This window comes from Triticum urartu, chromosome 7, assembly GCF_003073215.2.
Source record: "Triticum urartu cultivar G1812 chromosome 7, Tu2.1, whole genome shotgun sequence".
In the NCBI taxonomy this organism is placed as follows: Eukaryota; Viridiplantae; Streptophyta; class Magnoliopsida; order Poales; family Poaceae; genus Triticum; species Triticum urartu.
The window spans coordinates 630,490,528-630,507,084 of NC_053028.1; the positions used below are offsets into that span (position 1 = coordinate 630,490,528).

Sequence of the window (16,557 nt, forward strand, 5' to 3'; positions counted from 1 at the left end):
AGTAACACTTTGATCATAACTTTTCTACTACCCAGTTTTATTGCATTAGATCAATCCCCACACATTGCATGGTTAGGATCTAATTAAATTGTGGGATGGGAAGTAGATGAGGTAGTACCTATTACCTGTTTATTATCAAACCTTTGGGAGTTACTTCTGTGTTTGCTTATTATGCCATGCTATGCTAGTAGACGTGGATTGGGTGAGTGATATCCATGACAGATGTGAGTTTTGTTAATTAATGGTTTATCTAAGGTGGCAACTTAAACACACATCTGGGTGGATTGAGGCACATGGGTATTCCAGGACTTGCCTGTTTTCTTTTGGACCGCCACCCAGGCTCAAAGGGATCATGAGACTATTCATACTAGAAACTTCCGTGTGCAGCCACAAGCTATTATGGGCTCTAGCATAGTTGACTAAGTTGTGCGAACTCTTACAGTGGTAGACTAGCAGATGTAGGGGACGTAGGTGGTACGGTCTACCCGATCGTAAGGTGCTAGCGCTTCTAAAAGACTATGTCTCGGCCATCCGTCTTCTCAAACACCATGTAGTGCGAGAAACCAAACGGAGGCGATCGAGTCTTGTGGGGAAAAATGCGCAAACCTCTGCAGAGTGTAATAAACTAATCATGATTAGTCGTGTCCCGGGTTATGGACATCTTGAGTATCTAGTACCTGGATTATCATGTGAATCTCAACATGTTACTCTAAATTAATTTTGTTGGGTTATGTTTAATGATGATGATGATGCTTAATTGGGATTGAGAATGCTGTCAACCATTCTCAATGTTTAACAACTACCATGATAGTAATTAAATTTTATTCCTTTGAAGTAGGGAAAAATTGGCTTTACGCAAAACTGTAACCATAGAGCTTTCCACTAGCCAAATATGCATATAGTATAGCTGTTTCATTCTATTACTCTCTATGTGTTACATTGCCAGCATATTCGATGTGCTGACCCGTTTCGGGCTGCAACGTTAATGTTGTAGACTTTTCAGACGACGATTAAGGAGTTTTAGGTCGTGGTCCTATACTCAGTGATGCCGTTGGAGTTGATGGACTCACTTATCTTCCAAGCCTTCCGCTGTTATCGTTATTAGATGGCCTTAAGCCATATTTATTATGATAAGTTCTCTTTTGAGACACTCGATGTAATAAGTGTGTGATTGCTACTCTGCTATAAATCCTCCGAGTACTGTGTGGTGTCAGCATTACTGATCCAGGGATGACACCGGAGCACAGAGATCAGACTGTTTGAGGTCTGGTCGCTACAGATTGTCATCAATTACCAAAACCAAACATGGGGGCACCGCATGTTCTTTCACTTGGCTGTGTAGATTTTAGAACAACGTACCTCAGGTGGAGTACATGTGGTCGGCGTTCCGGCAAAGTTGGAAGATCGTTGTTCCAGCAAAATTTGTAGAACAACGAGACTGGATGCATCCGCAGAGGGGCTTGAGGCCGTCTTTTATGTATCTGACCATCTCACAATAGTATCCTGGATGGAGAGGAATAAGCATTTACCTTTTAATTTGTGGGCTACAGTCTTGGAGGTCAATAAGAATATTTAGAGTTTAAAAAGTATGGTTCAGTACAAATTCTACGAAAGACTACATTGCTACTCATTGGATCACTTATCTGAACAAAACAGACCATAAATATGTGATGTGAAAACATTTACTTTTTGGAAGAAGACATTTCCAATACAATCACTACTGCAAAGAAATCTATGGCGGGAAGGTAGATTGACTGTCTGAAGCAAGTTCACACTTCAGATGATAATGAAACTTAAACGTATATGAATGCTCACGAAACAATTGACCAATCCTCTTCTAACCGATTCAGACAAGTTGTAATAAATCATATTATAGCAACAACGGCAATGAAGGACATGACATCGTCCATATCTAGGGGCTAATCTAGATGGCAGAGAGAAACAAGAGATGTGGGAGGGAAATGGAGAGATGACGTGGAGGGATTGGTCTATAGAGGAAGGGCGACGACACTACCTCACCTCCACCCCCTGTAATTAAAGAGTTGATGTTCTTCTCATAGGCCCAACCGTATCTTCTCAATCATAATACAATGGAAAATGAGAGAAATAAGTAACCAATTAAGCATTAAGAGGAATTTCTACATAGTTCTTTCATTTTGTAAAACATCAAAACTGGGACTATATAAAAAACTGTATAGCGCAAACCATTGCATATATGAAAGAAATGACAACTCTTAATTAGATGATGTCTTCGTGCACCCACGGGACATCCAAGAAGGAAACATAAATAGATGAAGGAATTAGGATTGGACACGCATGTCGTTGTGCCCCGCCACACATGTCATCGAGGGCGCCATCGAACACTCCTGAGACGACATCATGGCTGGAGAGCACTAAAGCACACGGAGACCAGCAAGTCATGTCAAACCCCGTTGAGGGCACTGACGTTGTAGATGGCCTACGTTCCATGGGCAACAAAAATCAGAAAATTAGGAACGACGAACCATTTTTTGCACGAACAACCGAGCAGTTTCTTGCTCTGTAATCGACACAAAAAAGGTTTCTGACAACAAAAAGAATAAATACTACTACCATTCAATTGTGGTTTCTTGCCCTGTAGTACTACCCCATCCAATCCAATCCCCAACGATCAAGAACTCACAACCAAACCTAGGCTACGATGCAATCTTGGCTATTGGAATCGATCACTGAATCCACACAAAGGCCTTTGTACATGGAAGTGAGAGGCGCGCACGGACGAACTCACGAACCTGGTACATGGATTTCGGAAGTTGTTGAATCGGCAACATGAGTCATTGTTGTCGCATATGACTTCGACGGTCGGGGTTTCGTCCACCCAATGGGCCGCCCCACCAGGATGGCGTGCGGTGCCTCCATGCCCGCGACGGCCGCTGGCTGCCACGATCTGAAGGCTGAAGAAGCGCCGCGCCCCTCGGGCTCCTTCCTGGACGCCTTGCACCGCTCCTCCTCGTGCTTGATCCGGATGTAGGACGCCCGCCCCATCTCCTTCCCGCCGCCGCAGACGCCATCTCTCCATTCCTCCGCCGCTTGCCGCTCCAGTTGCTTCAGGAGGTTGGTTCCTCGTGCCTAGGGTAGCAGAGGAGAGGAGGAGTGGCGGGCGGCGGCGATGGGAACAGGGAGGAGTTCTGTGGAGGCTGGGGTGGAGTTGGAGACGTGATGTTTTTTTTTTGCAACCGAAACGTGATGTTGGTTTAAGGGTAACTAGTACAAATGCCTGTGCGTTGCACCGGACGAAAAATGTAATATAACCTGCTCCACGTGCCATTATGCAATATTTTTTTAACTATTTTTTGCGAACGTCAGAAATATGGTTACACTGAGTATTTCTTTTTGTATAATGAAATTTGGACGCCAGAAATAAGACTACATGTCCACTGATCTTCTAAGACTGCTCACTGCACTTGTTGAAAGTTTACAACACATGACAACATATTCGGCAGCAGGGGAAAACAAGTAATGTTGTTATCGAACTACAGGACCATGCTCTGCTCTGTATGAGATTTGGTATGTTTAAGAAAAGTATCTCTCAGCTGCATCCTGGGAAAATGAACAGATATTATCAAGTTGCCATACTAAATTTCTCATGACAGTAACCGATAATTATGCGTAAATTATTTACTAATATTTACAACGGCCATATTCCAGTGATTCATTAAACAGAGAACTACCTTCATCATTAACTTCGGATCCTTCAGGTTTCTCCTGAGCGCTTTAGTGTAATGCTTCACTGCTTCTGGGTATTTTTGCTGCTTAGGGAACTCATTAAACAGAGAACCTCATCATTAACTGCCCCAGACTATTAGGGGGCAAAAAAGCAGTGTTAACAGTATAATTCACGCAGGTTACCTTTCTCTCGCTCCTCATCAGCTTTTTATGGATCATAATACTCTTGTTGCTTGAGCTCCTTCTTTGCTCGTTTAGCATCATTTAGTCTTTTCAGGGTACCTGGGTTTGATGCTCAGTTAGAGCCTTCTGGAATCAATGGCAACATCGTAGTCTTTGGAAGACTTGGCAAGTTTGACAAGAGCAGTTGCTTTCCTTGCCAGTGCCCTTGAGACCATCTTGAAGTTAGCACAGTTAGCATGAAGTTCCCTTCCCCTCTCAACAACCGTATCACAATCCTTAATGCAATCATCATACTGGTATTTGGAGAAACAGAATATTAGCTCTCAAATCACCAGAGGCATAAGTAATTCGAGAGGGCTCCCGATTCCAATAATTAAGTTAAAACATGTGGCAGTGAAAATCATAGCAACACTACTGATTTACGAAATCTGCGGTTCATTCAAGCCCTGTAATATCATACAGAGCAAGTCCAAGCCCCCAAAAGGTAAGAAGGCAGATATATAGAGATAACTTCACTGTTGTTATTAAATATTGATGAATGTGTAAGGATCGCCTCGACGGTGAAATCACTCTAACTACCAGTAGTCTCTATCAAAAAATACTAATGTGTCTCTAAAACGCCCTCGCATGTGCTCCGAGCCACCGCTGCTGATGACGCCTCCTGGCATCATTTTCTCTTAACTCGGTAAAATATGTTTCCAGTTGTACACATATGGTTCCAGCAGTGTGAATAATTTTAAGACAGAATGATAAAAGCACAAGTGCTGCTATATTTAATCCTACAAAAACAATTCAAGACATGTTTGTACTGAATATGTTAAATGCTAATACCAAGAGCATACCAATTCATCAAGAAGGGTGGTGAATTATGAGCAGACAACGCTAGAAAGACAAAGCCTTTAAGATGTCCTTTTGAACATGAGATGCGGATAGTTTGTATTTACTGGATAGGCTGTGCTCCTGCCATTTATACCTAACAAATTATACAAGTTCCCTAGTTGCATCCAATTTTTTTAAATAAAGATGTCAGAGTTAAGTTATTTACAAGGAATACAAATCTGCATCTCAAACTCAAAGGTGCGGCATACAAGATTTTGTTCACTCACAGTAACACAACTTTTACAGAATTCATACAAACAATTGACTGAATGGCACTCTCATTGAACAGGCATTATCAAACACGATCATAAGCACAGAACAAACTCACCTCCATCTATCTCTCTGAACCAGCAAAGACCGCCACTTCCTGCCCCCGTACCACCAGCAACAAAAGTAGCCCGCCTAATGAGACATCACAGCTTGAAAATGTTGGGGATGGATGGTAAACAAGCAGAAATGTTATGTACCTCTGTAGTCTGCGCACCAGCTGCCTCACGAGACCGTGACACCTCACCCTTTGCTTCCATTTCCTGCACCACAACAGCTGTGTCCGTATCCCTGACCAGCACCTCATCGGCCTTCGTCTCTGGTTGATGCGCAGGATGCACCTTGGTTGTGTCCCGGACCACCACCTCCTCGCTCTTCACCTCTGGTTCCGGCACCTCAGGTGCTTCGGACACCAAGACATCCTGCACCACGGCGTGCGCTTCCGTTCTCACATCCACCTTACCCTCTTGTTCCAGGTCAACAACTTCAGGCGGTAAAGCATCAACCATGATCTCCTTCCCGGCCTCGCCCATGCTGCCGTCATCAACGTCCTCGATGGCACGCTCGACCGGCACCTCCGACGTGCCCCCCTTCTTCCCCTTCTTCTCCTCCTCGGCCCAGCATGGAGGCCTGCGTCGTCGAAGCTCCAGATCAAGGTTTTGTGGAGGAACACGCCCCGGCTCCCAGCGGCCGCGAGGGCCTCCAGCGGCGTGGGATAGGGCCAGCGTCCTGCGGAGGTCGAGGGTCACCAGCCTTACCAGCTCCGGAACCACCCCTCCCCCTTGGCGATCTCCTTTGTCACACAGCCGACAGCTCACCGCAGCTTGTGCATATACTCAAACACCTTGTCTGCGTCCCTGGCCTTCACGCCGACCTCAAGGAGCGGGGCGAGCTCGAGCTCTTCCGGCGATGCAGCGGAGGCCGCCATGTGGGCCTCGACCGCGTAGGCCTTGCCAGCCTCTCCGGCGCGCTGGAACGCAGCAAGCACGGGGCTGTAGGACCGGAGGCGCGGCACGAGGCCGTACTTCTGCCGCATGGAGGAGACGAGCCTGAAGGCTTTGTAGGCGCCCTCGGCGTCTGCAGCGACGACGCAGGTGAGCGAGGTGATGGTGGCCTCGGACGGGGGCGCCCTGGCCTCTAGCATGCCGGCGAACACGCGCCGCGCGGCGGCGGCCGGGTGGACGGGGAAGACGGTGCCGTCCACGGAGGCCAGCAGGTGGAGGAGCTGATTGTACTGGTGCGCAGCGAGGCGGAGGTCGGGCACCGCGTCCGGGCCGGAGACGGCCGCGTCGAAGGTTGCCATGGCGGCCGCGGCGTCCCCGCGGCGGGTGCAGTCGGTGAGCGTGCGCCCCTTCCAGCCGGTGGATAAGATGAAGAAAGGAGCGCAAAATGCAGGGGTTAATTTGCAAAATCGAAACATTTTTGCAGATCCACTTATGTAGGGACTGCGGGTTGAATACAGAAAACAGTAGGGGCTTTTTTGAAAAACTGACACGACGGTGAACCCGGAGACTCAATCCGTGCTTTATTATTAAGGAGAGAGGAGAGATGAGGTCCTGAGTGGATTAGTGGACATGCATGGAGACCGTACGTTGCTGGCAGACTGGCAGAACATTTAATCTCGTATGTTCGTTTGGATGGCAGACCACCGAAGTAATATGGGCTCTTAGATACAATTAAGTGGGTTAAATCTAAGGGTTCTGATTTTCTTGTGTACACTAAGTTTGGTGGATTTAGAATAATTGATATTTACTTTTTTAATAGTAGTATAGAAAATGACAATGTTGCGGCCGTCACTGTTCAGATCAAGTGAGGCCCACGGACTCCATGTAGATTTTTAATGGTGAAAAAAATTCAATTAAAATTGAATTGAAGTCAACATCAAAGTGCAAGAAGCGTATGATTATTATTTTTCCCTTGTAACACTACTAGTTTGGCCTCGTGATAGTAGTTCAAATAATCTGTACTATTAAAGCCGTATCTGGTCGTCATTGGTACCCAACATCCCACCACCGATCGAATGAGTACCCCTTAGGGCATCTCCAGCCGGCCCCCCAGGATACCCTCCACGAGCATTTTTTGAACGTCGACGCTTAATTTTTCTCTCAGCCAGGACCCCAAGAACTTAAATAGCGCCGGATTTGGCCGAAGTTACGCCCGGTGGTCCCGATCCAAACCCAAAAAGCCGGGAGGCACTTGGGGGCGCCGGCGCTCCTTTTTGCATGCAAAACCCCCACATGTCGGCCTCTCTCCTCACTCTCTCTCCTCTTTTTTCTGCTAGGCCCACCTGTGCATGTGGGAATCTTTCCCTCGCCCAGCCCCGCCTTCTTCGTCCCGCCCCGCCGAGCTCGCCGCCCCGCCTGCTCCGCCCGCGCGCTCGCCTTCGCCCCCGCAGCCTCCCCCGCCGGCTCGCGCTCGCGCCCTCCTCTGCTCCGCCAGGTCGCCTCCCCCGCCTCGCGCTTGCCCCCTCCGCCAGGTCGCCTCCCCCGCCGTGCTCTGGCTCGCGCTCTCGCGGCTGTGTTGCTTGCTTCGGGTGGAAGGCTTTGCTTGGACTGCGTGGCGCCGCGGCATGGGTGGGCGCCCGACTCCGCCCCCGCAGCATGCCGGAGCTGCGACAGCTCGTCCGCCGGCGTGTGGCTGTGGCGTGGCCGGGCCGGAGCTCGCTGCGTGTGGCCATGGCGTGTGGGCGGGCGGGCGGACGGGCGGGCGCTGCCTGGGCGAACGGGCGCGGCTGTGGGCTCGATCGTCCTCGCCCTCGTCGTCAGGAGAGCAACAAGGAGGAGGACGACCAGTGGACGCTCTTCATCGATCTGCCGGTGCTGGAGGCCGCCACCGCCGGCTTCTCCGACGGCAACCTGCTCGGCCGCGGCGGCTTTAGCCCCGTCTACAAGGCAAGCGACCAGCAACCTCCTCCTCCTCCTTGTTGCTCACGCCGTCGTCCTCGCGCGGTGCCTCGGCGACGCCGTCGTCGGGAAGGAGCAGGAGACAGTGGAGGACGCCATGATGAGGTAGGGCGCAGCTGTGGCCTGGACGGCGCGGCGCGGGCGGGACGCGTCTACTACACCCGCCGGCCACCGCGTCCTGGGCGCCCGCCCCGTCCCCGTGCAGCCCGCTGACGGGGCGCGTCGAGGCGGCGAGCAGCGGGCACGGCCTGGACGGGCGCGGCCGCGGTCAAGATGCTCGATGAAATGCTGCTGCCTCCGTGGGAGCCCAGCGCTGCTCGTGCTCATGTCCGTGTGGTCTTCCGCCAAGCCTCCGTCGACGCTCGCGCTCCTCCGCTGGCTGGAGGTCGTCGACGCCGCCGCGGTCAAGGTGCTCGACGAAATGACGCTCCGATTGTGGGAGTCCAACGCTGCTCGTGGGGAGGCAACGAGTGGAAGTGGTTTGGCCCCCAAGGCCTAAGTTCTCGCCGGCAGCCCCCCAGGAGGCGAAAAAAGGTGCCTCCTGGGGGGCAAACGGCTGGAGATGCCCTTAGTATCCCCTCATTACAAAAAAAATACATTTCCATAATAATACGTGTTTGTCACAATATGTCACATTTTCTGTCATGCATATACATCCATGACGATTTTATAAAAGAATTAAGATAGTCATACATGTGTTGTAGAAGCGTTTCATGACAATACCAAAATTGTCATCAAAGAAGTTTCCACTTCCATGACGATAAATGACGCGTCATGGAAGTGTTCCATGGCAATACCAAAATTATCATCATGGAAGGATAACCAGCACGTCGCATCCACTGTAACGGGTCGCTGTTAAGCTATCAGGTGGCAAGGAGGAGGAGATGGTGAACGCCCGGAGGCCGGAGTGCGCCCGTCTCGCCGGCGCACGCCCACTGAGTACGTATTCAAGCCAGACATTGCGTTCCCGCCCTTCGCCTCCGGCGCCGTTGCGGAGATGGCCGACGACCGGAGTGGCCCCGCCTCACCAGCGCGACCCGGTCGACCATGTCACATGTTTTTCTCATCCGGCGATCGATGCTTGGGTCGTTGGGCCGCGGGGAAGCAGAGGGGGCGGCTGGCCATGATTGCAGAGGCTGAGCTCGGCGGCCATGGAGCTGTTAGAGCTTGTGCACCGGATATGCGGGCAAACCTTCATATTTACGATACACAGGTTAAAAAAACCGCATCCAACTCCCGTAAAAAATCATATTCAGTAAAAAAATACAGGTTTCCATATATTAGAGCATCCATCGGTCATATATGGAGGATTCGGGCCGTTTTCTAGGATACCGTAAAACCGGTCAACGCCGGAGCAGGGGGTTGGCAACGCCGCGCGCGAGCAACGAGCAGGCGAAGGAGTTCGGCAGTGGTTGGCCGGAGTGTCGCCGGAGTAGGCAGTGGGCCGGAGCAGGCGACAGACCGGAATGACGCCGTTCTGGCCAGCTAGAGTTCGAGTTCATCCATGCGTGCTTCCCAGGGAAGAAGAAGTGTGAGGAAAAGAGAAGAAGAAAAAACTTTTAGAATATGGGTTTGCACGGAGACAGGGGGCGAGCAGGGGCCTGGGCCCCCTATCGATCGACGAGACACGAAGCACGGCGTGTTGATTAGTGATGTGATTTCACGTAAACAAGTACTTGGCCCCCTTATCTTAACGTGAATTTTGAAAGAAGGAAATACAATGATTGTTCTTGTTTGTATATTTTAAATTTCCATATGAATTTTTTTAGTACCATGGCATTTCATGTCATATTTTGCAGTAGTTTGATTATCAACTTCATTATTGACCTTTTAGCTATAGCTAGACAATGCCTCCGGCTGATAAATAAGTGTGTGTCTAGGCAAAGTGAAATATGAATGATATTTGGATACAAAACTATTGGGTACTTTTGTGATGCAAAAAAAATTGGCTTCACCGACGTCGTTTGCCCCCCCCCCCCCCCCCCCCCCCCCCCCCCCCCCCCCCCGCGGTTTTCCCCCCCCCCCCCCCCCCCGAATGTCCAAATCCCTGACTCCGCCCCTGTTTACGGCGCTCCTCCATGTTGGCGTGCAGCGACAGTTAGCAAAGCTGCCATGGCATCTAGCTCTAGCAACGAAGGTCCGCGCAGGGTTCGCCGTGGTCGTCCTCATCCATCTTTTCCGCCAGCCGGCCACCACCGCCCAGCCTGATGACGTCCATGCGGCTATGCTCGACCGGCGGCTACAAGACTGGCTTACCGCCGTTCCATGCTTGACTCGGGGTTAGCAAAATGGGATAGGAGAAGAAGAGTAGGTACACGAGATTAAAATATACAGAAGTTTTGCTTTTGTTTTGGCAGTAAAAGGTATGCGTGGAGAGAAAAATATTGTAACCGTTGGATGAATATTTGGTGGACGGGGAGCACAGATGGGAGCACCGAACGGGAGCAGGCAAGCCCCGTCCCATCTTGTCATTGAGGTCGCTTGCGCCGAAGTTCTGTTCCGCAGACGCAACTCGATAAGAAATAGTAGGTGGGAAGATGAGAAGTCCATCGCTGCACGCAGCAGCAGCTGCACGCACCGCATCCACGGCTGGCACAGCGTCACGATTAGGATCAGCCGGAAGTGCTACTTCAAGTATAGTGCACCGCCGACGAGCGTTACGTTTCGTATTTGTTGTATTCGTATTCGTTGTACTACGCATTGACAGCCGGACTGACGGGTCTGCTACAAGCACTGCACATGTGCAGGCGAGAGGACAGAATAACGTAAACGCTTTACCCAACAGCATGTATTTAAGGCCCATGCACCAGTTGTGGACAGTACCGATCGTTTTGCACGCTCTCCTTCAAACACGCACACAAGCACCTCGAGCTGCCTCGATGCCGCCGTGCCGGTGCCGCGATGTCCCAGAGCTCATCTTCCGCTCGTCGTCTCCGGACACCTCCGACCCCGCTGCCATTGATCTTGTGCTCGAGGTGTGCCATGACGAGGACTAAATGGTTTGTCTCCGCGACAGACCGAAACCCCGGCGTTCGTTTTTACAAGTGCCCGAACCAGGGAGTAAGTCTGTTTTTTGAACACCCATCCATAGATGTTGCCGTTTCTGCTGTTGCTTTGCGTTTTCTTGTTCATCATTCAGTTTTGGAACTGACGCAGGACGGAGCTGCACACCACAGACTCGTCAATTTTCTGATAGGCCCGTACAACATACGACCTGCTCCCATCGCCACTTGCTCAAGAAAGTAGGCACTTATCATAATTTGCACTGACAGAAAAAGGTTCAACCAATATAAAAGAGATGCCGCCACACAGCGAGCCAGCATATCAACTCGTTTTCAAAACCTCAGGAGGAACGTCAAAGCAGGAAATGTAAGCATAACAGCACTAAGTCAATTTTACAGTCCCAACAAGTTGTGACATCCCTTATTGGAAAATGAAAATCACATGTCACAACTGTTCTCCCTCTCTGGTTTGCCCTGTAATTTAGTTACAAAACAATAAACAGGAAAAATATGTCAGCTCATTCCCGCATAAAACAAGCCATGCACGGCACACAAGCACAAAATATAAACACAAAAAAGGGGCTTACAGCGCAGCCACACACAATCTCTTGCATACATTTGGTGCCATTGACATTTTGCCTGCTTTTGCCGTATCGAATCCCAAACCGCACCTCCCATGAATAGAGATTGTAGAATTCATACGCCTCTACCAGCGAATCAAAAATTGTGCCAAGCGCCGGGTTGACCACCACCTCAGTCCCCCTACCAGCGAATCCTCGAATGGCAGCTTCAAGCGGCGAAACGCGATCAACTACTACAGCCATCTCGTCTGGCGCACGAGAACCTCTTGGCCTGCAGTTAGAAGAGAGAAGTGCATATTTCAACCCCAAACTCTTGCCCTAGTCTAATTTACAACCCCGAACTTCAATACCGTCTAAATTACAACCCCCGAGTCTCAAAACCGGTCAGGATTCAACCCTCGCCTCCCTGTTGACCGGTTTTGACCTGGGGTGACCAGTTTTGACTAGTCAACGGGTCCAATCAGCATGCCACGTCAGATTTTTTTTTCAAAATTTTAAGAAAAAGTAAATAAAAATCTGTAAGATCAGGAAAAAATATTTAAAAATCAAAATTCCGAAAAAATTGTTTGCGAAAAAAGCTAGGGAAAATAAAAATGTTTTTTTATTTTTTCTAGAAATATTTTTTTCGGGAATTTGAGTTTTTGGGTCTTTTCTGGAAATTATTGTTTTTTTGGAAATTCATTTTTTTATTTTCCCTGTTTTTCGGAAATTTGATTTCTTATTTCTTTTCCTGGATTTTCTTCAATTTTTCAGTTTTTTTTCCTTGGAATTTTTGCATTTTTTGCTGACGTGGCATGCTGACTGGACCTGTTGACTGGTAAAACTGGTCAACCAGGTCAAAACCGGTCAACAAAGAGGGGAGGGTTGAATCCTAGCCGGTTTTGAGAGTTGGGAGTTGTAATTTAGATGGTATTGGAGTTCGGGGTTGTAAATTAGACTAGGGCAAAAGTGCAGGGTTGAAATATGCACTTCTCTCCAGTTAGAATAGCACAATCCACATAGTTATGGGAGGAAAAATAATTATCACAAAGAGCAGAAACAAAAGAGCGCCATAGAATGAGAGAAATGCGGTTACACTATATGTAGTCATGACCTTCGTTCATTGAAAATTGTAACTATCCCGACAGATAATCAACTGTTTCAAGTACATATGCAGAACACACAACATTAGCCAAACACCATACACATGCAGACCATTGAGTGTTATTAGTAGCAGACCACATCTTTTTTTTGTCAACGAAAAATAACCAGGATATATAATGTCGGGGCACTGGTACTCATGATTAAGAAAACGAGTAAGGACCATTTTTGCCAAGCTTGATTCAGACTATATTCTATCCCCATTCTACATTCAGTCTGCTGCACGAAATTGACCAAACTTCTACAATTGGATTCAGATTTAGACTATATTCTCTCCCCCACTCTACAGTTGGATTCAGATTTAGACTATATTCTCTCCCCCACTCAACAATTGGATTCAGACTATTCTCTCCCCCACTCTACATTCAGACTGCTGCACGAATTTTACTGCAGTGGCATGGGTTATTTTTTTGCTAACAAACCACTGGGCAGGGCTTAAGGATAACATCTAATAACTTTTTGGCCATGGGTTGATTCAGATTTCTATTGTTTCCCCCAGTCTTTATCCAGGTTCCTACCCAAATTCAACAATCTAATGAAACATTTATTAGTTGCTCGGATGACCGTGAACAAGAAATTACACCATTGGCCTAAGCGATAAAAAATCAGTAGCTACCTGCGCTTCCAGCCAACGCGGATGGTGGTGTTGCCCGTAGCCGGACCGTTGTGGCCTAAGGACTGCACGGCGCAGCTTGAATGACCGTCGGCGTCTTGTCGCAGACTCATGCCGACGACACGCCCACGCCCCCAGAACTGAATGTCGTGCAGGATTCCGCCGTGGCACTGCGGAGGCTGGACTCGATGGAGGTGTGCGAGACGACGGCAGGAGTCGCAGACCCGGGGTTTGCGGACGCCACATCTCCACCCCCAGAATTGAAGGTCTTGCAGAAAGCGCCGGAGGACTGGACATCAGTCAAAGCCCCCTCCTTGATCCAACCAACGCATGTCCGCCGAGGCCGCTCCGACGGCCGAATCCGGCGAGCCTACGGCCGATTCGGGCAAAGCGTTACCGCCCTCCTCCAATACGCACGGCTCCTCGCGCGCCTCTAGATCCCTTGCCGCCGAGATTGATCTGCAGCGCCGGCAACCGGAGCGAGCTCGTTAGATCTATATTTCAACCAAGAAGAACTAAAGAGGCAGGGGTTCACTCACCCAGAGTCCATCGCCGCCCCCGTCGTCGCTCCTGGAATCAGCATGAGCATAGCCAGCCGGGACAGGAAGCAGCCCGGACGCCGGTGCTGTTCTCGCAGCTCAGCTTGTTCTTCGACCACCAAGATAGGAAAGGGAATCGTGCGAGACGCAGCACATGCGGCTAACCTGTGTCCTCACCCTCAGGTCCAGTCCGTACATAGCTTTCCGGGTAGACCATCGGGCCCATTGTAACGCCCCGTGACCGATGTGTCAGGTGTCGTCCAGTGATTCGCTGTTGTTGCGTTGTCATTGTTTGCGTGTCTTGCATTGCATATCATGTTATCATGTGCATTTCATTTGCATACACGTTCGTCTCATGCATCCGAGCATTTTCCCCGTTGTCCGTTTTGCAATCCGGCGCTTCGTTCTCCTCCGGTGGTCATTTCTACCTTTCTTTCATGTGTGGGGATTAAACATTTCCGGATTGGACCGAGACTTGCCAAGCGGCCTTGGTTTACTACCGGTAGACCGCCTGTCAAGTTTCGTATCATTTGGACTTCGTTTGATACTCCAACGGTTAACCGAGGGACCGAAAAGGCCTCGTGTGTGTTGCGGCCCAACACCCCTCCAATTTGGCCCAAAACCCACCAAACCCTTCTCCATCATCTAGAGCATTCGATCACGATCGCGTGGCCGAAAACCGCACCTCTTTTGGACTCTCCTAGCTCCCTCTATCTATAAATATGTGCTCTCCTCCGAAATTTTCGCGCAGTCTAACCCTAGATCCAACTCCCTCCGCGCCGCCGGACATGTCCGCCCGCCGGCGGACGCGTCCACCCAGCCGGCCACCTCACCCCGTCCAATGAGGGAGTGCCACGTCAGCACCGCCGCCACCTCATCCAGCGCCCGCGCCCTCTCTCCTCCCGCCGCCGCCGGCCCGCGGGGCCCGAGGCCGGCCCGCGCGGGCCCAGATCCGCCGCCGCCTGGCGCCAGTCGCCACCAACCGCCCGTGCGCCCCCGCGCCTCCGCCCGCCGTTCGTCGCCGGCGCCGCCCACCGCCGCCCCGCCATGCTCGCCGCCGCCGCCGCCGCCCGGGGCTCGCCTCCCCACGCCTGCGCCGCCACGCCGCCTCGCCACCATGCGCGGCCACGCCTCCTCGCCGCCGGCCACCTCGGTCGACGTGCGCCGCCACCTCGCTCGACGACGTCCTCCGCCGCTGCCTCGCCGGCGTCGTCCTCCGGCCTCCGCGTCACCTTCTTCCTCCTTTCCGGTCGTCTCCCCCGTCTCCGGCGAACTTCTCCGGCGAGATCCACGAAGCGGGATCAGATCCACCACTCCCCCGATCCAAACGCCCCGTCTAGATCCGGATCCCTCCGTCCCGTACCACTTCGTCCTGATTTGACTTTTTCCGGAGGTATAATTTTCACTAAGTCCCGAAATTCCCAGATCCATGTGCCTCTGTTCATCGCATTGTAACTTTGCATCCGTAGCTCCGATTCATGCATATAGCATATCAAAATGTTCACCTCAGAGAGTACATCATTTCATTCCATTGCATCATTTTCATTTGAGTTCATCTTGATGCCCGAAATGCTGTTAGAAGAGGGCTACTTGAGTTAATTGTCAGATCTGCTACTCCGTTTAGCACTTTTGTCTTTTTTGCCATGATTATTGTGTGCATGCTATGCCCTGATGCTCTACATGTGTTTTGTTAAGGGTTTTGTCATCTTTCCAGAGGTGCAACCCATGTATTTTTGTGATGTGTGTGGTCACTTGTGCAAGCTTGCAAAGTGGTGCACTTGCTAATTCTGTTTTCAGGGACTTAGTGATTTCACTAAGTCCTGGAGCTGTTTATCTCATGTTGCCATATGTTCATGTTGTTTCCTAGTGATCCGTGCCTCTTTTGAGGATGATCAGTAAGCGAGTTTTGTTAATCTTGTAGTGCTCTATCCATCCATGTCTTTGTTTGCAATTATGGAGCACCCTAGCTTGAGTCAATCGAGCTCTATTTTTGCTACTTTGTGAATCTGGGCAGATTGTCAACTTGTTTGCAATTTTGCCGATGATGTTGTAGTTGATCCGTGCACGCTATGCTATTGTTCTTGTCATGTCTAGCTTGCATTTTGTGTGTTCTTGATGGGTGTATGCTTGTCTTGCCATGACTTGCACCGTAGTGAGTGCATCGAGCTTGTAAACATGCCTACTTGAGTTATATTTCAGCATGTGCCAGTTTTCACTAAGTCTGAAAACTGATTATGTTTTTGCTATGTTCACATGCTTGCAATTGTATTTTCTGATCCCTTTTGGCTCAAGGTCACTAAGGGACTTTTGTTAAGCTCTTTGAGTAGCTCCATGCCATGCTTTACTTTGCCATGTTCAGATCCTGTAGCATGTAGTTTTGTTGCTCCGAAGAGGGCTACCTGATCTGAAATTCCAGACAAGTGTTAATTTCACTAAGTCTGAGATCTGTTTGCCATATGCATTTTTGCCATGCTTGTTTGAACCTGTTATTGGATGAATTGGCCGTAGCTCAGTGCTAGACTTTTGTTAAGCATCTTGAATGCATCCTTGCCATGTATTTTGTTGTCTTATTTGGGTGCTGCAGCATGCTCATCTCATTGCATCTAGATGGCTACTTGATGTAAATCGCAGACCGGTGCCATATTTGAATCGCTTGCCATTTCCAAACCGTAACTCCGATTCCGGCGATCTTTATATCGTTTTCAAGCGATTTCATCTCATATTTCCAGTGGCACACTTGGATTT

General features: G+C 49.8%; 2 protein-coding genes across 3 annotated transcripts; both read right to left on the bottom strand.

The window, feature by feature from the left end:
• Nucleotides 1–3,400: 3,400 nt before the first annotated feature.
• On the bottom strand, nt 3,401–5,797 carry LOC125524210. The gene is made up of 4 exons (XM_048689282.1): nt 5,235–5,797; nt 5,096–5,169; nt 3,711–4,181; nt 3,401–3,579 (listed from the first exon to the last, which is right to left on the bottom strand). The coding sequence occupies exons 1-3, from the start codon at nt 5,565–5,567 to the stop codon at nt 4,001–4,003; spliced, it is 588 nt and encodes a 195-aa protein (XP_048545239.1). The 5' UTR covers nt 5,568–5,797; the 3' UTR covers nt 3,401–3,579; nt 3,711–4,000.
• Nucleotides 5,798–11,225: 5,428 nt separating this feature from the next.
• LOC125522973 lies at nt 11,226–13,991 on the bottom strand. 2 transcript variants are annotated; one of them, XR_007290065.1, is made up of 4 exons: nt 13,813–13,991; nt 13,277–13,732; nt 11,527–12,488; nt 11,226–11,413 (listed from the first exon to the last, which is right to left on the bottom strand). XR_007290065.1 is itself a non-coding variant. In XM_048688017.1 (4 exons), the coding sequence occupies exons 2-4, from the start codon at nt 13,384–13,386 to the stop codon at nt 11,378–11,380; spliced, it is 411 nt and encodes a 136-aa protein (XP_048543974.1). In that variant the 5' UTR covers nt 13,387–13,732; nt 13,813–13,984; the 3' UTR covers nt 11,226–11,377. The 2 variants fall into 2 exon arrangements, 1 of the variants encoding a protein (XP_048543974.1); XM_048688017.1 differs by having other exon boundaries at nt 11,527–11,791; nt 13,813–13,984.
• Nucleotides 13,992–16,557: the final 2,566 nt, after the last annotated feature.